The following is a 22,999-nucleotide window of genomic DNA, read 5'->3' as shown; positions in this document are numbered from 1 at the left end:
TTGGGGAACATTAAAAATCATAGGGTAATCTTAAAAATACCAAGAGTGAATGCTAACGTAAGATATCAGAATCATCTCTCCACAGGCATTTTCTATAACCATACCTACACATCAGCCAGGCTCAATTAGCAGCTTTTTAGGAGCCTGTCCTCCCTTCCCCATGGAATTGTTCCCTCCCATAGGACATGGTCTCTATATCCATGGGAAAGAAAGAGAAGAGAGAAGGAAGACAAAATACTACTTTTTATTTTCTCAGGCACACAGTGAGTTGGGATACCAATTACCAAGACATTTTACTGATACATGTTTAGAAATATTTATTATTTAATCTTCAGCCACTTTTGAAAACAGTTTTCAGCAATCACTGCAGTTCCGAAGTTATCAGGTTGTAATTTAGATGTGGAATGAGTTAAGCTTCTGCTCAATTCATGAGCTTAGTTGAACTCCTGAGTTATAAGCATCCTATGGAAGTGATCTATCTCCCCTTTCAAATGGCTTTCCAGACTACAGCAAAAATTAAATCCCTAATACAACAGAAATCAGCACTATCCAACCTAAAAGCAGGCAATGCTATAATGGGATCATCATTAACAAAATTCCACCACCAGGCCATTAACCAATGGCAGGACTGATGTTGCTGAGATACATAGAAAATTTTTTCTCTTAAATGTTGCTTTACTGTGAACAGCTTGAATTCACCTGATCACCTGAACCCACTGTCACACATCTACTGGCTTTCTCAATTATCCTAAAGACAACCACACAACACTGACAAATGTATGTCACAGCATCTTCTCTGGGAAAATCCAAGCCCACACTGTACATTAACACACAAAGCAATGCTGGTCATATATGTACCTCAATCGCTTAGTGGTGTGTCAGTATGGGCAAAGAAGATAACTAGTGAAATTGGTCAAGTAGAGGGGGCTGCTGTCTGTAATCATAGATACTCAAGAGGAGGCTGAGATCCAAAAGATAACAATTTTGAAGATAGCCAGGGCACAAGAGTCTGAGACTCAACAAAAAAAGGCTAGGTTGGGATGATAGAGTGACAGCCAAGTCTGAGGCTGTCTCACCCCTGGAACTACTGAACTCAATAGGCTCACGAAGAGAAACTATCTTATAGTTACATACTCAACCCTTAGGATAGGAAAGCCACATTAGACAGGACTGTAACAGGGTACATTGTGCACTGGGGAAAAGTATAGCTGGTTTTGAATAAATCCATTCACTTATGAATAGAATATAAAATTGAAATACATATCCTGATAGTTATTTGTAAAACAGAATACAGATTTCAATTTATTTTCTAAATTAGATGTTCAAATAAAAATGAACATAAAACCACATTAAATTTACTATATACACTTTCTTAAAAGAGATCCTACTTTTATGGAAGTTGATAACAAAATTTGGCAAAGAATAAACAAAAATATTAACAATAAACCAGAAAAAATATTTACTGGAAAGCCCAAAGAATTAAACATAGAATGTACTTTCTCTCATTAGATTTCAGACTCAAGAGACTGTATGTTTTTTCAGGTGAATTTAAAACAATTCAGCTTCATGATGTTCTTTTAAAATGGTTTGAAAAAACTTGTAAAGCCTCTCATTTCCGTAACTATTCATGGCTAAAGGCAATTCATAAATATATATGACTGGAGACAACATCCTGGCAACATGAAAGCACTCTGCAAACGTGCTGGGCTTCCCTAAGTTGAGGATGTGGGTTAAAGTTGGAGTGCAGGAGGTCTGGCAATGCTCTGTACAGAATACAGTAAGTACACCTAAACACCCAGAACCAAATCCAACAGCAGCTCACTAATGGACAGCTGTATACTACGAGGTTAGAAATGCAGAAGAAAAGGCAAAGTGCAGCTACAGACTAGACTCTTAAAAACAGTCAATTCATACCATTTTAAGAAAAAAAGGATGATTTTATTATATAAAATTATGATTGGCAGAATACAGAAAAATTATTTCTCTTTTACCTTTATGTATTTAGTACAAGTACCAAGCAAAGTGTAACATTTGGAAGAAAGCTTTACAAACTACCAAAAGGTATTCATTTGGTGAAGTTATTCAAGTCCCAAACACTATGAAAATAAATACACTTCAAAATATATGAAGTGTAAAATAGAGAGGAAAACAGTGACCTTAAATAACGGTTCCTTGAACAAAACCAAACACAAGAAAAATGTTGCTAAGTTACATGTAAAAGAATAAATCAGATGCATCATTTATTTTGTTAAATTGTAATCATTTAAAAAAAAAACTAGGTAGAAGCCATAAAAGAATATTCCACTACAACACAGAATTTTTCTTTAAAAGTGGAAGATTGTAGGTCTGTCATATACTCCATACCTAGGTACCCTGCCTAGTTACACTCAAGTGTGCTGCTGCTCACAGTTAAGAGAACTGATGGATTGTTCAGAAAAGGAAAACAATTTGTATAGGGAAAAAAATCTCCTTATTAAAAGGATCAAATTCATCTCTAGCATAAGACAAGAATAACCTGCTTCCAAGAATTCTTTTGTATTTTAGCAAATCAGGGTAAAGGTTTTACCCTAAGGAAAGGCAAATAAGAGGTCTCTGATAAGTTGGGATATTTATACCAAAAAAGAGATACCTAGCAGAAATTTTATACTAATATCTGTAATCAATTTGTAAAACATCTACTTATTAAATTCACAATTAAACTATTTTAAAAATCAGATTAATATGTTTCATACAAATCATATGCTATATTTTATCCTATAGTTCTAAGTGCAATTAATAAATACACTTTTATTCATGCTACAAAAGAAATAATTGAGACACTTAATTTCACATTTCAGAATTCCTGAGTCTTATCAGAGAAAAAACAAGTACCAAAAAACAAAACAAACTTATTTATAGTAGCGTAAATAATACACATCTGGGCATTAAGTTACTGTATTTTGTTTTAAAGCTGAAGACTATGGGGACAAATATGTAAGTACTTCAATGGAACTATAAACATGAGGTTAAAGCTTTTTTTTAAAAAAGGCGTTCTGATGAAACAAGGCCACCTGAGTGACAACTTCAATGATGGCAAGCCCACCATTTTAAAGGAATAATATCTTTATTTCAAAGCCTCATTATTAATATAAAAATGAAAAAGTTCATCTTAATAAAATGGTTTTTAGTAGGATTGCAATGGACAGCCCTTTGATGAGGGATCTGACAAAGAAGGTAAAGCGAATGTAATCAAATTTGAATGGGTGGGCATTCTCACTTTGAGCCACCACCCACTAAACAATTTCCCTTCTGCTTTGCATATTACACAGTGAAAATAAAAAGTATCTTAAGAGCACTTCAGTCCCACAATGTAGGATTTAAGCTTGTGTGAAAATGTGTAAATGGCCCTGCAATAATGTGATGCTTGCAGAAATACATTCAACTGAAAGTCAATATGTTTTCTAACAAGGGAAGAAAGGGAAGCAAAGTGGTCCCACTTAAATCAATAAAACAAACAGAAAACATCGTTTTTTCCCTTTGGGACAAGCTTCCTAACAAAGAACATCCAACAATAGTACACATTTAAAACTATAAGTAAGACAGACGCAGAAAACTATACATGGACTTTATAAATAAAACACTAAGCAGAAAAAATATTTGGGCTATTTCTCTGTTTGCAAGTCCCCACCAATTAAACAATTAAAAGACACTAAAGTGCAGACCTAGAGCCATTACAGGCATGATAAAGAAGTGCAGCCAAAATTGCATCTACAATTACATATCCAGAAAAGGATTTTTGCTTTAAAAAAATTGTGCAATTTAAAAACTAGTCAGTTTTGTTTGTGCCATAATACAAATCGAACTTGTCTCTGCCCACTAGAGAAGTGACTACTAAACTTTGGACAGTGCACTAGGCTCTTGACAATTACAAGTTTCATTAGAATCACACAATATTGATTCCACCTCCAGGAAATGTTAGGGTCCTCTTGCTGTAGAATGAAGAACCACTGGTATTTGGTTGACTGCCTTTAACTAGAGAAGTTTTCAGTTCCATTTCGCAAGCTACAATAGCGGCATTTAATTCCACTTGAGCTCGATGAACTACATAAAACATGAGGCCTATACTTATAATAATCTGTGAATAGAAATAAAATATTAGTCATCAAAATTATATATGGAAAAAGAAAAACAAATTTAATAAATTTCAGGCTTAGACAGGGTCATAAGATTTTCTATAATACTATTTTTTTTCTTTTTCTGTTCCTGGGGTACGAACTCTGGACCTGGTGTTGTCCCTGAGCTTCTTTTTGCTCAAGCGAACGCTCTGCCACTTGAGCCATAGTGCCAATTCCAGCTTTGTTGAGTAGATTACAGAAGATAAGAGTTTCAAGAGTTTCAAGGAGTTTCCTGTCTCGGGTGACTGCAAGCCTTCATTCTCGTATCTCAGCTTCCTGACTAGCTAGGATTACAGGCGTTAGCCATCAGCATCTGGCTCTGTAATTAATGTAGGCAAGGTTACATACTTTTAATTAATAAATCGATATCATTTTTTCTCTCCTTTGTTGCTTTTCCCAGGAGAATGCCAATATCTATGAGTAGCTATTATATAGTATCCTATAAATATTCAGTAACTATATTTCCCTTTGATACAAATAAATGATGTTTGATGAATACAAGTCTTTGTACTTAAAAATATACTCCAAGGAAAACAAAACCAACCTTTATTAGTATAAAGCATTATATATGCTAATATACTACTGTAGTATTACATATTTTTCTTCAATGATGAATGTCCACAGGTATTTCCTTGTGTGTGTGTGTGTGTGTGTGTGTGTGTGTGTGTGTGTGTGTGTGTGTGTGTGTGAAGTCTTTGTACTTAAAAACATCCTTCAAGGAAAACAAAAACCAACCTTTATTAGTATAAAGCATTATATATGCTAATGTACTACTGTAGTATTGTATATTTTTTTTTCAATGATAAATGTCCACATTTTCATGTGTGTGTGTGTGTGTGTGTGTGTGTGTGTGTGTGTTTGTGTCCTGGAGTTTGAACTCAGGGACTGTGGGCACTGTCTGAGTTTTCTGGCTCAAGGTTAGTGTTCTACCAACTGAACCACATATCTACTTCATATTTTTGTTGGTAACTGAAAAGTCACACAGACTTTTCGTGCCCAGGCTGGCATTTCTCAGATCTCAGCCTCCTTAGTAGCTGTGATTACAAGATACTGGCACTTAGTATTTCTAAACTCAGAGAAGGACAATTCATAAATGAACTGAGATAGACAAAATAAAAGCACTCAGCCAATACACTTCCACAGAAATTAAGAGCATGGAAGCTTCTGTAATAATGGAAAACAAAGGAAAACATGATGACAGCTTTTCTCAAAGGCATTCCAAAAGATACTAGGAAAAGTGTCAAACCAATGTTTAATAGAAGTCTACGTAATTTAAATATTACAGAGTTGGAGTTTTCTTTTAAAATTGTTTAGAAAGTGGAGAGAGGATAAAAGAGAGAAAGAGAAGAGGTGAATTTGATCAAACTACATTATATATGCACAGTGAAATCATTTTGTAACATTAACATGCTAGTTTAAAAAGAGAAAAAGGATAAAGGTGGAGTTTTAAACCTGGAATCCTGTAACTTTCTCTAATGTAAGTTCTCTCTCTCTCTCTCTCTCTCTCTCTCTCTCTCTCTCTATATATATATATATATATATATATATATATATATAAAACAAGATATACTTATTAAAAACCCTTAAAATCTGATACTTACCAGTAGATGGTAACAACATGCAAAGTGACTGAGACAGAGAATTGAGTGTGTGTGATGGAGATACTAAATTCTATTTAAGTCATGGTGTATTTGAGGTTTTTACTAGATATTCAGACAATGAACTTGTCTGATGCTATAGAGAGAAAACTGAGCTGAAGCTATGTGGGTAAAAGAATATGTAAATAAACACGTTAGTAGCTAGCTATCATAGTTATTAGATTTGCCTGGGAAAAAATGTTTTCAGCTTGATACTGCAAAGATTAAGGGAGAATATTCAGAAACATAGATTTAGGAGTGAACAAAAGAAGACAATCACTGGAGACAAGTGTGTGTGACAGGTGTGTGTGTAGGAGTTGTGGAGACAGCAGTACTAAAGAAACGAGAGGAAGAATGAAGGCATAGTCAACAGTCTTAAGTAGCTAAGACGTCAAGTGAGGTGACAACTGGCAAGTGTATCTGAGTTAAGTGAGTGACAATCAGAAAGAACAGTTGGCGGAAAGGACAGAAGGAGGAGGGCAGGACACCAAAAGGAAGTTTAGACTAGGTGAACGAATTTCTGAGGCATTCAGCAGGAAGAAATTCCTAAATTTACTTCCTCCTATGTAAACAGCAAAGTCTCAGCTATCCTAGATCCCTGAGCCTAAAAATTTAAATGGACTCTTCCCAACATGCTCTTGCTATCTCCGCCTCCCCTCCCCTCCTTCCTTAGTTTGGTAAGAATTTAGGTAGAGAAAAAAAAAATTGAGAAACAGAATTATAGACAATTGTTTTTAAAAGTTTTAAAAGATAGCATCCTTAGAAAAATACCTACAAGTCTTCCACTCCTCACTGAAAAGCAAAGTATGGGCAGAATCCCAAGGGCAGCTGATCACTCAGAAATGAGAGGGTTCCTATTTGAAATTCTTTAATCTCCTATGATAAGAAGAAAGGTAAGCCCGGCACTGGTGGCTCACGCCTGTAATCCTAGTTACTCAACAGGCTGAGATCTGAGGATCACAGTTCAAAGCCAGCCCGGGCAAGAAAGTCCGTGAGACTCTTATCTCCAATAAAAACCACTAGAAAACTGGAAGTGGCATTGTGACTCAAGCGGTAGAGCTGAGGGATAGCGCCCAAGCCTATGGTTCAAGCTCCACAACAGACAAAAAAAAAAAAAAAAAGAAAAAAAAAGAAGAAAGGTGATCTGGTGATAAAGAGTGGAATCTGACAAGAAATTATAATTGTGAGGAGAGTGATGATATAGCTTTAAGTCAACTATTTTAAGGAAATAACAGAAAGGTAAGAAGAAAACAGGAGGCAGTGGGGAAAAGGGCAGTACTGAAAACTAGTAGGTTTGCAACCATAACATAATTGTTACCCATTGGTCTGGTGACAGGTCTTTGCATCTAAAAGAACAGGTACAAAATAGATCAAAGTTGGACTCGAGGCAGGGTTGGAGTTTTGGTTAGTGGAGACAAAAAAGTACAGGACATGACACCAGTCACAAGTCACAGATGTGATTTAAGAGTCAGACATCAAATCTATGAATGTCAATAAAAGAGAAGTTGTGGCTTTCCCTGACATTTGTTGTGAATTGCTCCAATTTTCCTGATAATATACATTATCTTTAGGTTGGCAGCTACAAGCTCAGAGGCAAATTTGTGGCTCATTTATACCAAACAGAAGGAATCTGAAATTTTTTCCTCCATTACTTTTCCCATTCAAGATGAGTGAGACCAGAGGAGGCTAGTCTTAGGAGAGGATCACAAAGTCTAAACAGCTACATGCATATGATCTTATAAAAGGAGGTTTATCAAATGCCAAGAGGTTGTTATTTTGCGTTTTGTTTGGGTTTTGATTTTTTGTTTTTTTTTCTCCTGTGTTGCTGTTGTTTATTTCTGTACCTTTTGTCTTGTAAGTTTGCCTGTTTGGGCAAGGGTAAAGGGGAGCATAGAAATGGTGGGGACAAAGGGTGAACAAATGCAGCAGACAGCCCTCACTAGACACTATGTTGAAAATGAAATGCACAACTTGGGGAGAGGGTAGTCAGGAGGGAAAAACTGGGAGAAAATAAGAGAAGAGGCGACACTATTCAAAAGGAAATGTACAAGCTAGGAATGTGGCTTAGTGGTAGAGTGCTTGTCTAGCATGCATGAAGCTCTGGGTTTGATTCCTCCATACCACATAAACAGAAAAAGCCGGAAGTGTCTCTGTGGCTCAAGTGGTAGAGTACTAGCTTTAAGCACAGAGAGGCTCAGGCACAGTGCCCAGGCCCTGAGTTCAAACCCCAGGATTGAAAAAAAAAAAATGTGCTTATTACTTGACTTGTGTAACTGTAAACCCTCTGTATGTCAACTTTACAATAAAAATAACTAAATGAATAGATGACTTCTTCATCCTATTTTTATTCTTCAGTATATAATTGTAAGTTATATTAAATCCTTCTTAAAAGAAATTAGGCTATAACTAATACCAATAAATCAAACAAGAACAAAAATAATTTTTTCCCTAAATGCCTCTTCAGCCTAGACATGTTTATTTTTTCCCTTCCTGTCTTAAGTTTTAATTTGCCAGACCAAGGCAAGTAATAACAAATGAGGATAAAGGATGATCCCATACTTTAAGAAGCACCAAGCACTGCACTGATTACAGCTGAGTAACTAAGATGCATAGAATTAAGTCCTAATCCTCTACAATTACTAGTAATTTAGAATTAACTATTTCAATTTTTCTATCATAATGTCAAATGTTACTCTTTTTAGGAAACTAAAAGCACAAAATATGCTTAAATTTTTATTAAAAATAAGCTGAAAATGATGTCAAAAACAAATTATATATTACTATAAAACATAGGATGTTTAACATTTTGTCATTAACATGCTACATTAATATGAGTGATCCGTTTTAACAAAAACTTTAAATTGGAATCTGGTTATATAAAAAAATATAGGTCTGAGCTGGGCACCACTGCCCAGGTTATAGGTTCATGCCTATAATCCTAGCTACTCAGGAGGCTGAGATCTGAGGATTGCAATTTAAAGCCAGCTCCAGTAGAAAAGTCCATGAGACTCTGATCTCTAATAAACGACTTGGAAAAACCTGGAAGTGGCACTGTGGTAGAGTGCTAGCTTTGAATCAAAGAAGCTCTGGGAGAGCACCCAGGCCCTGAGTTTAAGCCCCAGGACTGGGTGGAGTGGGGGGAAGGAGGAGAGGGAGGGTGGAGGGAGGAGAGGGAGGGCGGAGGGAAGGGGGAGAGTATAGGTCTAAAAAAACTGGAAAAGGAAAATAAAAGTAAGCTCTCTGAATGTCCAAAATGATAATATTTCTTAAAGCAAACCCTTCAGGGTCAAAATACAGTCTGATTTGACTTTAAAAACAATGCTTACAGGCTGGGCATCAGAGGCTCACACCTGTAATCCTAGTTACTCAGGATGCCGAAATCTGAGGATCTCGGTTCAAAGCCAGCCAATGCAGGAAAGGCCATGAGACTCTTATCTCTAATAAACCACCAAAAACCTGGAAGTGGCACTGTGGCTCAAGTGGTAGAGTGCTTGCCTCGAGCTGAAGAGCTGAGGGATAGTGCCCAGGCCCAGAGTTCAAACCCCATAACCAAAAAAAGAAAAAACAATGCTTACAAAAAGAATCCTAGGGCTGGGAAGTTGGCTCAGTGGTAGAGCGCTTGCCTTGCATGCCTGAGGCCTGAGTTCGATTCCTCAGCACCACATAAGCAAAAATAAAAAAGCCGGAAGTGGCGCTGTGGCTCAAGTGGTAGAGCGCTAGCTTTGAGCTGAAGAGCTGAGGGACAGCCCCAGGCCCAGAGTTCAGGCCTCACGACCAGACCCCCCAAAAAAAAACAAAAAAGAATCGTATTTTTAGCAATCCTTCTTTTAAAGAAAATTCTATCAATTCAGTTCTACACACTTCCCTTCCATACACCCACACAATTAGAAAACATTGTCCAAATATGAAGTAGCATTGTTTCCTTGTTCTTTCAATACTTTAATTATGTTCAACAAAATCTATTTGGTTTAAATCAGCAAAAGAGAAAAGGAAGAAAAAAGACGATTTTTGGCTGTAAACTCACCTGTAAACAAAAAACAAAATATCCACTAACACTCTGTTCTGCAATGACATCTTCCATTGTCCGCAGGGTGGTACCCAAGTAAGAATTCAGAAGCTGAGTAGGAAGCAGTCCAACTGAAGATGCCATCAGATAGTTGGGTAATGAGAGATCAGTAATCTAGAAAGCAGATTAAAGGGAATGATTCATTACTAAGCAAAATAACACAAAAATGTCTATGTCTCAGTAGTGATTTCTCTAGGGAGAGAGCTGAAATACACAGCATTCAGACTTTAAAGGGAATGCATGCAAACTATACATTTAGAATCAAATAAAAGTTCAAAGAAATTTTTAAAATTCTATTCCTACAACTGCAAGAGAACATCCCCATACACAGACAAGTTATCATGTCACTAACTAGTCATAAGCATTCTTAAATGGCAGTGGAGTTGCTGTGCTCTAAAGCCAGATTAACACTGAGAATTCAAGTCATTTCTTGGTGTCAATGCAATTGTTTCCTTTTTAAAAAAAAAAACCCTCTTGTACATTCACCTGTGTGGAAAAGTGCATCTAAAATACTCCCAATGACCCAATTTACTGGCATTGAGGCCCAGGAATGTGAGCTAGACCTCCTGCTTCCTTTTTAACAAACAGATTCCAGCAGGAAATCTTCCCCAAGTAGGTTAGCTGACAGGCTCATCGGAGAAGTCCATGTGAAAAAGTCAGCAACAAGCAAGCACTTGAGGCTTGCCAACAGCTACATGAGCAGGCCTAGCGGCAAACTCTGACAATCAAGCCTTGACTGCAGCCTAAGCCAACACCTTTACTGCAGAATTGTGAGGGGATCTGAACTACAAACTAGAAGTGAAGTATACAGGTATTCCTGACTCACAACTGTGAGATAATGTTTGCTGTTTTAAGCTACAAAATTTTGAAGTGATGTTACACAGCAATAAATAATATAAATCTCAGTTATCTTAGGATAGACCACTAAGAATGAAAATATTGACTCAAACAGTAAACACTGCATATTATGTTCTAAAATGTTCACACTAGTTTGTGTGTGGGTGTGTGCTGGTTCCCGGGTTTGAACTCAGGGCCTGGGCCCTGTTTCTGAGCTTTTTTGCTCAAGGTTAGCACTCTACCACAGAGCGACTGCTCCACTGCTAGCCTTACCAGGGCTTAATTGGAAATAAATGTCTCATGGACTTTCCTGCCCAAGCTGGCTTCAAACAACAATCCTCAGATCTTAGCCTCCTGAGTAGCATGTTCACACTAATTTAAATATCTGTTAGCAATATCAGTGTTCATTATACTCTCACAACTTTAAGAAGCATATGTCAATCTTGTGTACTTTGATAGGGTAAAAATGTTATATCATTATTTAATCTGCATTATTCTCATATAGTGACACTAGTTTTGTATTTTCATATCTATAGATTTTTTGGTTAATGTCTGCCTTTTCTCAAAGTGTTCAATGTTTGCATTTACTCTTAAGAGGCATTTATATAGGAAGGATGATTATATGCAGGTCTATTATATGCAACATATCTTCTCCACTAAATTGTCTTCCCCTTTTTTTCATTTTATTTTCAGTCATACTATGCTGTCCATGATAAGATGCAACTCCTGGGTTCAAGTGATCCATCCATGCTTTAGTTGAGACTACAAGCCTAGCTTATCTTTTAACTTTGTTTTAAAATGACTTCTATATGTATTTATAATTCAACATTACTAATATTTCCCCCTAGATTTTCCTAGTTTTTACCTATTTTTTTCTGATTGTTTTCCCTCTTAATATTTACCATTTATATACTTTGGAATTCAGATTAAAAGTGAGGTTATTGCTTCTTCTTTATCTATTCTTTAACCAATTTTCTGGACATTGTATGTAAGGTAAGCAATAGCTTCTCTATTGAACTGTAATATTACAAATGGTGTTATTGCACATAAGAGCCTATATGGACTCTTACTACAGAATATCTATTTCAAACTGCATTAAAAGCAAACGAATACATTTTATATTAAAATTAAGCCAAGTTTTCAAATTTAATTAGAGTAAATATGTACAATAATCAATATTCTTATCCAGAAAAGTTTATGCAATTACCCAAAGCTTGTTATCCTCCTTATTAAACTTTGGTTGTTTTATTCACGTATGCAATGCGTTTCATAATGTGTAAAGATTTTATGTTATTGTTGATATGACTGCTACGAATTTTAAGAATAACTTCTCCATAGCCCCATTTGGTACTATTGTATGGAAGAAAGATATTAAATACTTTATTGAAACCTCATTCCTCATTGTACATCACCTTTACAATAAAATTTAAATAAAAAAAATACTTTATTCAGGGTTGGGAAGTTGGCTCAGTGGTAGAGTGCTAGCCTCTCATGGCCTTGGGTTCGATTCCTCAGCACCACATAAGCAGAAAAAAGCTGGAAGTGGTGCTGTGCCTCAAGTGGCAAGGCACTAGCCTTGAGCTAAAGAGCTGAGGGATAGCACCCAGCCCGAGTTCACCCCCCCATGACTGAGCAAAAAAAAAAAAAAATTTATTCAACATTTTTAAAACTAATTTTAAGATCTGATCATTTAATCAGCTCTGAATAGTTACTTTATAACTACAAACTACTCTAGTAACTATGCAAATGACAACAAAATTATTATTAAAGTTATATTTGGGCTGGGAAGGTGGCTCGGTGGTAGAGTGCCTGCCTTGCAAGCATGAGGGCTGGGTTCGATTCCTCAGCACCACATAAGCAGAAAAAAAAAATGCCAGCAGTGGCACTGTGGCTCAAGTGGTAGGGTGCTAGCCTTGAGCTAAAGAGCTGAGGGCCAGCAACCTGGCCCAGAGTTCAGCCCCCATGACCAACAAAAAAATGCACAAAACAATAAAGTTTATATTCATTAAAATCACATTCATCTCCTATTCATAGAGATGGTTTGAAAAGAACATTACAGCACTAAGCTATTGACATTGCACTTCATCAATCACTGATTCAGTACTAACTCTATGAAAGATGGAAAAAGGAATATAGAATGGACACTGAACTAAGCCTGGGGTTGGCAGGCAAAGATAGATTGGATTTAAGAAGGCAGAAGTTTTCTAGGAAGAGACTGTATATGGCGCATGCAAGGCATTACTGCAAAGGAAGACAGGGTAAGTACAGGGAGTGAATACCTATTAGGGGCCTTGGCTAATGAGGCAAAATACTAGGAAATCCACTCACATGAACCAAGGACTTTTTTAAGAACAAATGTCAAATATATGAGAATATATATGAGAACATATGACAAAATAAGTCACTAAAATTCTTTGTTGCAAATAACAAAATTCCATATTATGGAAGTAATCTTTAAAACAAACATTTGTTTTATTCCAAAATACAAGGATGGAAAGATTTAGTCCATAACCTTTAAACTTAAGGAAGTTCCTCTAAACAAAACACATAATTGACATTCATGACATCAGTGATATCCGCATGGGAATAGTAAGAAAGATTTTATAATTCTAAACTCAACTCTTTATGTGATTTTTGTCCAATGCGTAAGTCAAAGTTCATCCAAATTTTTCAAGACTAAGATTCATTCTAGGAAAAATGTTATTATTTTTACATGTTTCTTTCCATAAGCTGATACTGTGGCAAAACAGAGTAACATACACAATTTTAAATTAGTAGTAATAATTTTATTAAAGATAAACAAATCCCATAGTATCTTAATATAGCATTTCTTGTAAGTCAAAATTTTACTCCAACTAACCACAAGAACCTCCAGCTAGCATTAGTCTTTGACAAAGATTTCAGAATTTTTGTTCTCACAGAATTACCCTAAAGGAAGCCTTACCAGTCACTGAATTTTAATTCTCTATCTTCTACCTCTACTTTCTCATAAAAATATAAATGTCAGGCCAAGGTAATCCCATTGCAATGCCTGACTTAGAGTACCCTGGGATATTGGCAAGGCGCGGTCTTCTTCCATCATAAACAGAGTATCGCCCTCATCATCTATCTAAACTAAATCCTGCAGAAATCTTCTTAAAATGAAAATCTAATCCTGACTAGTGCTTCACAGTCTGCTCTGACCATCTCATGCTGCATATCACACTGTTCCTGTCTCCCAGAGTCTGGAACACTCTTTACTTTTCTCTTTCTAGGTCTCTGTACCCTGTTCTTTCTAGCAAGGATACTGGTGTGCTTTCCTCTACTCCCTTTACTAAGGGCAACTGTCTTTCACTGCTCAGTCATTTGCCTAGTCAGCCTAATGGGTCTCAAGAGCTTGAGTGGAACACTGTTATCTCCCTGCTCCATCGAACTGGACAGCAACTGAAGGTCTCACCACATTTACCCCTAGCCTAGACTACAAGTTCTGGCAGGGACTGACGTGTCTTGTTCTTTCTTATGTTTTTTGTCTTAATGTAAGGTTTACTAAACATTAAATACAAAATTAATGTTTTGGTAATAAATATGAGGACTAAAGACAGTTGCTGGTTTATGAACAGGATGAGATGACAAGTCCATATGCAACAAGCGTTTCAGAAATTGAACACACACCTGCTCTAACACACAGAAAAAAATGTTATACGTGAAAATGAACTCCATCTCAGCAAATGTTACACTGTAATACAGAGTACTAGATGCTTTCTCTCCACTGGACTGACAGCACCGTGAGGAACCCTTTGCTCTATTCACTACTGTGAAAGCCTGTGAGCACATTTCAGGGGATACCCGCCTTGCCTCCTTTTATTTGCTGAATGAAAAGTAGTGTATCTAGTAACTTCAGTGAACCTAAAGTCACAGCTAAGATGCTTAGGGAAAATTGTACTCTAAGAAAAATGCAGGACTCTTTAAGATCCCACTCTAAAAGCCAGAGAGAGAGTCTTAGGGTAAAGGGCTTCTAAGGACAGAAATCAATTAGTCAAATGTCTATAACATAAAAACCACCTTTGTATATACAAACCTCTTCATCAGTACAATGTTCCCAAATAATTTTGAACACTTTGAAAATCTGGGTTATATAGACAATTGGATCTTCTTCCCAAAAAATAAAATGCAAATAACCACCAGAACGTAGTTGTAAAGTGCTTCACAAAACATGATAAAATATACGTTTATTATTTTCACTCACTGAACCAAAATTTGTCAAATACAGTCTACATAAAACCTGTCTCTAAGCAGGGCTAAAAAAGGTAGCTGTGTGAGGTAATTAAAAGTCATGTTGTAGTATATGTGGGGAAATGTTCATTACATCAAGGGTCACAAAGTTGTTAATAATATAATTCACAATGTTATAAAAGAAAAATAGAATACATATCAATGCAAAATATAGAAAAATACTAAAACATTCATGACTATTTTCTTTGTGCTGTATTTTTCAGTCTTTACAATGAACAATAATTTTGTAAACAAAACCAAACCCAAATCCAAATTCTGTTAAAATAAATTTTAAACTCTTTTGTACAACTATGTAAATAAAGGTAAACAAAGTTCAAGGAGGAAAATAAATAAGTTTTAATAAGATCTTCCTTTAAACATTTTTTAAATCCAGGAAAACACTGTGCATACATTGCTGTAAGCCAGAGGTAAAGTGCTGTGAACTGTAAGCCTGTGTAAGACACAGAGAAACCACAGAGGCTGATGAGAGAACTCAAGAGCACACAGAGAGGAAAACAGTTTCAAGGAAATCATGGTTAACTGTATGGGGTGATATTGTAAGATCTGAGGCTGTGGGCTAAGACAACATTACATTAGTTTCTTCTCCCTATTTAATTAGCATTAGATCCTATCTAATTGGTGTTAGAATCTAAGTTCTCCAAAGCAGACTATGTCTCCATCCTCTTTGTTATTATTATTTTTTTTTTTTTTGCCAGTCCTGGGGCTTAAACTCAGGGCCTGGGCACTGTCCCTGAGCTTTTTTTGTTCAAGGTTAGCCCTCTACCACATGAGCCACAGTGCCACTTCCAGCTTTTTCTCTGTATATGGTACTGAGGAATCAAACCCAGGGTTTCATGCATGCTAGGCAAGCGCTCTACCACTAAGCAACATTCCCAGCCCTCCATCCTCTATTTTGTCTAACTATACCACTGGCAGGACATCAGTATACTTTAATGGAAAGAAGAAATAAGCACTTGCTACACTGGTGTAATGACAAATACTACAACTTCTAATTGTTATCTGAATCTATGGGTGTATCTACTATACACAGGACTTTAAGAAACTAAGAAACATTTATAACGTCAGTTATCACTGAATTGTCTAAGGGTTTGGGAGGTATTGTTAGATTGTTACTCAAAACTTTTGCCTTTTTCAAAGCAAATTCTAAGTGCTTGCCTAATGAATCTGCATTCATTAAATGACTTTGTTATGACCACACAGAAGTTGTTCCTAGGGTTCCCAGGCTAAGACTTTGCCAAATTTGTGACTTTACTCACATGTCAGAAACTTTTAATTTTAATACCTTTCCGTTGAATTTAAACTAAAGTATTATCTTCTTGATAATTCAATGCAAATTACATAAAAATATATTCAGGAGTAGTTAGTTATATATGCTTCAAGAGATGTTGGTATCTTTTATTGTCAGTATGTCAGTTAGGACCAGTTTTAGTTTCCTGTGTCCGCCCCCAAAATCAAACCAAAAATACTTCTGTTGCAGTTTCTAAGCTATTGTGGGTTCATACACATAACCAAAGCAATGAGTCAAGGAGTAACACAATTTTAAAAGTTGTTCCATTAAGAAGTGACCTCAGCCAGCATTTTAAATTTATTTGTATCTAGTTTGTTTGCATTTTCATATGCAAAAGGATCTTTCACTGTGCTTTACATTTTTTTATTTTAGGTTTCAAAGATTTAAAACACATTTCTCATACAGTTATTTTTAAGCAAAAGAAGCATCAGAATCTCTTGACTTTTTAAGTTTTTTTTTCGACACACACTGCTTCTGTTTAGGTGGGAAAAAAAAATCCCACAATTTTGTTAAAAAGTTAAGACTTAGGTGAGAAATGAAGGGCCTCTGTTTTAATTTAAGCAGGGCCACCGATTGCACACACATAAATAAGCAAAACTGTACTCTAATAGCACCATGATTTATAAACACTGAAATTTGGCTTTCATATAATTCTCATGTGCTTGAAATATATTACTCTTCTTCTGATACTTTTATAACCACTTAAAAATGGGAGGGCTGGGTGGGTTCAAATTCTAGTACAAAGGGAAGTCATTATTAGCCTGTGTACTTACACAACAATGAGCTGTAGTTTACTGACCCTGGATGACAGCTACTTTATCTTTGTGGACCCTTGTACAGTGCCTGAGATGTAAAAGGTCCTCCACAATTCCTATAGGCAAGGTGTTCTAAGGTAAGTGTCTAGAAAAGCTTTTTAAGTTACTGACTCTGCTAACCACAGGATTGTGGACAAAGTACTTCACCACTTTGTTCCTCAATTCATTAAAACTCTGAAGATTAAGGTTATGAACATTTAATAAGTAGTATGTGCATAACAGAACAGTTCCTGGTACTTCATATGGGCAATATCAGCATTGGTTAAGGTTTTTTTTAAATATTGAGCCTCAATATAATTTTGGAATGCAGAGAACAGATCAAAGTAAGATGTAATGAACAAAATATGTATTTTATCACAGCTCTGAAGCAGCTAAAATACAATCTACAACAGAATTACAACTCTAAAAGGTAACTACAACCGTGACAGTAAATGAAGCAAGTCTGATTTTAATTTTGTGATATCTGTCCTCTAAATAATTGCTTCATAAGACTATACCTTCTTCAAAGGATGTTTTCATGATTAAGGGGTATCATAAATGCAAGCCTGCTCTAAAAGTTGGACATTATACAATGTATGATTAAGAGGATCTTTCACGGTGCTTTACATTTTTATTTTAAGGCTTCAAAGATTTGAAACAAATTTCCCATATGGTTATTTTTAAGCAACAGAATCTCTCTGACAATTTTTAAGTTTTTCTTTTACACAAGTAAAGAAAAAGATGGTTTGGGCTCTCCTATCAAATAACCTAACAACCAAAACATCTGACACCTTTGAAATCTACAGGACCCAGTATGAATCCTATTACCTATAATAACCAATAATCACTTAATATAGTTGTATTAAATACATTTTACAGAACATTTTACTTTAAAATGTAGTCTCCATAGAGTGGGACCTTACAAGGTCACTAATTATTACTAAGTATAAGGTGATCTTTCTTGGGAATGTTTTCAATTTTCAACATTATCAACAAATTCCTACAAGGCTTTTACTTTTGAAGGATTTCACTTCAACATTCCCTTCTTATTAACCCACAGTTCCTTTTTTTACCAGACACGGATAAAAAGTGAAACCGGAAGCTTCAGAGCTATAGTCTGGATTTTACTTGCTATGTTTAAGTCAGCAATACCATGTCTACCTCTTAGGATGCTGAGGATGAAATGTTAACACATAAAGGGCACACAGTAATTATTCAGAGCAATAAGAGAAACTACAGAGGGAAGCCTAAGAGTGGATGGAATTTATCCTAAAGGGAAAACAAAACCTATTTAAAAATTTCACACCAGAGTATCAAAATCACATTTGGCAATTTAGAAAGTCTGTTGTTGTTGTTGTTTCCTTTTTTTTTTTTTTTTTTTGCTGGTTGTGGGCCTGAACTCTGAGGTGCTATGCCTCCTCTTCAGCTCAAGGTTAACACTCTAGCTACTTGAGCCACAGTGCTTATGTGGTGCTGGGGAATGGAACCCAGGGCTTCATGCATGCAAGGCAAGCGCTCTACCACTGAGCCACCTTCCCAGCCCATGTTGTTTCCTTTTTAAATAATTTGAGCTTGGAGGAAGCAGGGATGTCTGGTTGCTGGGTGAAATACCTGAACCAGAGCAGTGGCAGTGGACTGATGCATCCAGGAGGCAGAATCCATATGACTTAGGCAATGCTTATACTTAAGGGACAAGATAGGGAGATAGAGATCATTAAGTGCCAGCTATTAAGATTCCAGCACATGCTCCAAGCACACCATCATCTCTCTGTGGTTAGTGGTAGCTGGGCAATAAAACTTTTTCAGGACAGTAAAGAGTGATACTATTTATGGTGGAAACTTAAAGTATGTAATTCACTATTCATCATAATGAAGTACAAGATGGTGGTTTTGTCAGCCTGTAACCCAGACTAAAAATGATACAAATCAGAGAACCCTCCCCACAAAGTTTAGCCTGGACCTGTGTTGTCAAGTAGAATAAATAGAACCTTGATTTTTACATCACTGAACATTGAAGGTTGTTACTGAAGCATAATTTGGTCTATTTCAACTTATCTTAAAAGCACGTTTACGGTCATTCTATATGTGTCTGAATAAGACCAGTATTTAGTGGCCCCCAAAAAATCCCTCAAGTTTAAACACCTCTTAATGGGAAGCAAGACCTGTAAATACAAGATTTCATCAAAAACATTAAGTTTTGTCTTGTTTTGCCAGTCCTGAGGCCTGAAAGGGTTTGGGCACTGTCCCTGAGCTTCTTTTGCTCAAGGCTAGCCTCTACCATTTGAGCCACAAAGCTACTTCAGTCTTTTTCTGTTTATGTGGTACTGAGGAATTGAACCCAGGGCTTCATGCTTGCTAGGCAAGCACTCTACCACTAAGCCATAGAGCCAGCCCCTAAGATAAAAAAAAAAAAAACTAAAACTAAAAAAAAAATTAAATATGTACTTAAGAAATGGTATTTTGCATGATTTAAGAACTAATACTATAGTATACTAATCATAGGTGTGATTTTCTATTTTGCCTTTCCAAAGTATAGTGACAGCTGGCACAGTAGCCAATGCTACTCATGACCATTGCACCTAACTTCCTCTTTAGGGTAAATTTTTAAAAATCAAAGACAGTGAGAAAACAAGCCTCAAGTGGAATATGAAAACAAAACAAAAGGATAATTTCAAAGATAAAAAATAAGTACAAAAAAAAAGAAAGAAATATGTCTGGAAAGGGGGCAACTGTGGGCAGCCAGCGTGTTATAAGGTAGAAGAAGAACCAAGTTCTAGAAGGCAGAAAGGAAAATCAAGATTACTATCATCAGCTTAAACTATGCTTTCTTTATCCTGGATAAACACACTTAATGGTTCTGGTTACAAGGCTACTTAGGAAGTAATCAGTTCTGAATAACAGCATGAAGAACTTATGGCCATGAGCGGCAATGTTGCAGTAAGAGGCAGTCTCAGATGAATCTAGATTAATCCCTCAGTTCTGCCACTTGGTGAATGAATAATTCTAAGACAGAAGAGTCTCCATTATGCAGGAAAATGACAAACAATGTCTACTTTTTTTTATAACAATGTCTACTTTTTTTGTTGGTTGTGGGGAGTGAATTCAGGGCCTGTGCACTGTCCCTGAGCCTCTTTGTGCTCAAGGCTAGGGCTCTACCACTTGCCACAGCAACACTTCCAGTTTTTAAGTGATTAATTGGAGATGAGAGTCTTATGAGACTTTTCTACGCAAGCTAGCTTCAAACTGTGATCCTCAGATCTCAGCCTCCTGAATAGATAGGATTATAGGTGTGAGCCACCAGCGCCTAGCTCTATGTTCAATAGGCCTTCTATTCTCCTGACCCCATAATGCCTTCCCTTGTCAAGCTTAGTTTCAGCTACATGACTATCTTAAATTACTTCTAAGTACAGAGTATATTATTATACTTAATATGTAGGAGACATTACTGAAAGAAAAGCCTAGCTTACTGTCAGTCAACAGATACATCCTTACTACACATCTGCATTAGGCACAGAGAGAGCCATGTGTTCAGAGACTACCAGGAGGTTTTGACCACACTTACTTCTCCTCTGCGACCCTGGGTAGTAACAATAGAAAGGGCAACAGTGGACAAAAAAAAAATAGACTATATCAGACTGTTTCAAATATTTATCTTAAATACATTTTCAATAAACCTATCAAGAAGTACCATTACTTTTCACACGTTATAAATAGAAATCAAAGCAACTTCACCAACATCATCAAATCCTATAAGTCAGTAGGCATCTCAAACACGTCCTATGCTCCTCACTAGTAAACGGTCTTGTTAGATGTACATAATCATCATCTTCAGGGATACTTACTTTATTTATTTTAGTAACATTGGGGTTTGAACATAGGGCCTCAAGTTTGCTAAGTAAGCAGTATCATTTGAGCAACACTCTCAATTATTTTTTTCTTTCAGTCTGTTTTTCATGTGGGGGGGGTCTCATGTTTTCACCTAGGCTGGACTGAGATTCCATCCTATGTTTTCTAAGACAGGGTCCCTAGCTGGCTTCAAAAGTTTTCCTATTATTTCTACCTCCCAAACAGCTGGGAATATAGGCATGCCCCATCATATCCAGCCTTGCTAGTCTTGTTGAAGGATTACAAACAGTATGCTGAAAAGATCATTGGATAATAGTTGGCACACAAAAGGTAGACAAGAAAAAGTCCAAACATGCAAGGTTATACTGGAGGACAAGGCAAAGTATCCGGATAAGCCTACACATTCTTCAGTACCAACCATCTTTTGGTCTGGAGTCAAAGTTCATGTTTATAGCTTATATTATGGGATAAAGACTATATAAAAGTACAAGATTAGGCTACAATGCTTGATAAGAAATGTACTCATTATCTTGCCCATGTAATTGTAACCCCTCTGTACAGTATTTTCACAATAAAATTTTTTTTTAAAAGTACAAGATTAAAGGCTGAAATAATATCAAACTTGTTCAAGATGCCATGTATTCATAAACTGCTCTTTTGAATGTCAACTCCTTTGTATAATTAAAGATACTAAAGAACATTCCAAAAAATAAAAATTATTGGAATTTTCAAACTCAGTCATCTAGTTTAGCCCTTTAATTTTAGTAAAGAAGAAAGTAAAGTCAATTCAATAATCTGTTCCACAGTCACAACGGAAAGACCAGAATCCTTCCAGCTGGACAGTGTCCTACCAGTGTTCCTATCCTAAACCGGTTGCACAAAGATGCATGGCAGCTGCGAAACCAAATAAACAGAAGTTATGTGAACCAGAGCAGGATAAAAAGGATCCAGAGGGTGCACATAAAGAAGGGTAACAGATGTCGCCCTAGCAATGTTATCTGTCCTGGTTCGTTTTATCCACCAGCCAGTGATGTCAAAATACAGTATCTCAGGAGAAATATAAAAAGAAGGATTTTCTCCTTGACATTGCTGTATAACACATTACTTAAAGAGAAAAACAAATACAAATTGGGGGAAACTCCAAAATCTAGGGTCTTCTGCTACATCTCTTACTGTGTTGACTGGAAAGCACCCTTCAGCCCCATTTTGCTGATCTTTAATCAAACCCTGGATACGCTAACGCAGCCAAGAAAGCCGGCTAAGAAGGTGAAGCTGCTGCCAAAGCTGCTGCAGAACTAAGATGCCCGGCGTTAAAAAAAAAAGGGGGGGGCATTTTTCCTTTATTCCTTTTCCCCAAAAGGCCTCTCCCTCACATCCTGAAAAGAAATAGAGTTCTTTATTCCATTCCACTGAGATCTGTCCGTAGGCTAGACTTCTCAGAGCAGCAGGGAAAGTACTCTTGAACTATCGCTGCCACACGTTCTCTAACCGGGCGTCTGCTGGGGCGCCCTGGCGGGGCGGTCACCCAGGACGGGCTCCAACCGAAGCCCCGGGGGGGCTGCTAGGTCCGGAGGGACATCACTTACCGAAAACACGGCGTTCTGCAGCCCAAACGGAATGGGGGTGAGTCTGGCCAGCGCCACCACCTTCAGGCCGCTTCCTCCCTCCACCACGCGGATAACGGCGCTCAGCTTCTCGCTGCTCTGGATCTTGGCGGCCACCCAGGCGGCCAGCAGCCGCCGGCAGACCACATGGGCGATGAAGGTGCCGATGAGGACGCCCACCACCATCAGCCCCATGCCCAGGACGAAGCCGTACAGGTAGCCGGCGGCCACGTTGAGCACGATGTAACCCCAGCCGCAGGGGAACGAGACCACGATGAAGCCCACGACGAACAGGAGGACGCCCAGTAGGGAGTCGAGGCTCTCCACCCAGAGCAGGAGGTGCTGCAGGTAGCGGCGGACCAGGGCCAGGGAAGCGAAGCACAGGGCGGCCAGCACGCACACCAGCACGAGGCTCCGGCACCAACAGGTGCTGCCGAGGCAGCAGCAACGCCAGCTTCTCACCTCGGCCACCCCGACCGCCGCGCTGCCCCCGCCGCCGCC

The 22,999-nt window shown here is 37.3% G+C and overlaps 1 protein-coding gene across 1 annotated transcript; it reads right to left on the bottom strand.

Moving 5' to 3' along the window:
* Window positions 1–643: 643 nt before the first annotated feature.
* Tmem64 (transmembrane protein 64) lies at window positions 644–22,987 on the bottom strand. The gene is made up of 3 exons (XM_013012537.1): window positions 22,481–22,987; window positions 9,816–9,971; window positions 644–4,114 (listed from the first exon to the last, which is right to left on the bottom strand). Exons 1-3 carry the CDS (start codon window positions 22,691–22,693, stop codon window positions 3,923–3,925), a joined length of 561 nt encoding a protein of 186 aa, XP_012867991.1. The 5' UTR covers window positions 22,694–22,987; the 3' UTR covers window positions 644–3,922.
* Window positions 22,988–22,999: the final 12 nt, after the last annotated feature.

This window comes from Dipodomys ordii, unplaced genomic scaffold, assembly GCF_000151885.1.
Source record: "Dipodomys ordii isolate 6190 unplaced genomic scaffold, Dord_2.0 Scaffold17, whole genome shotgun sequence".
Lineage (NCBI taxonomy): Eukaryota > Metazoa > Chordata > Mammalia > Rodentia > Heteromyidae > Dipodomys > Dipodomys ordii.
The sequence above is the reverse complement of the archived record's forward strand: the minus strand, read 5'-3'. Positions and strand labels throughout refer to the sequence as shown.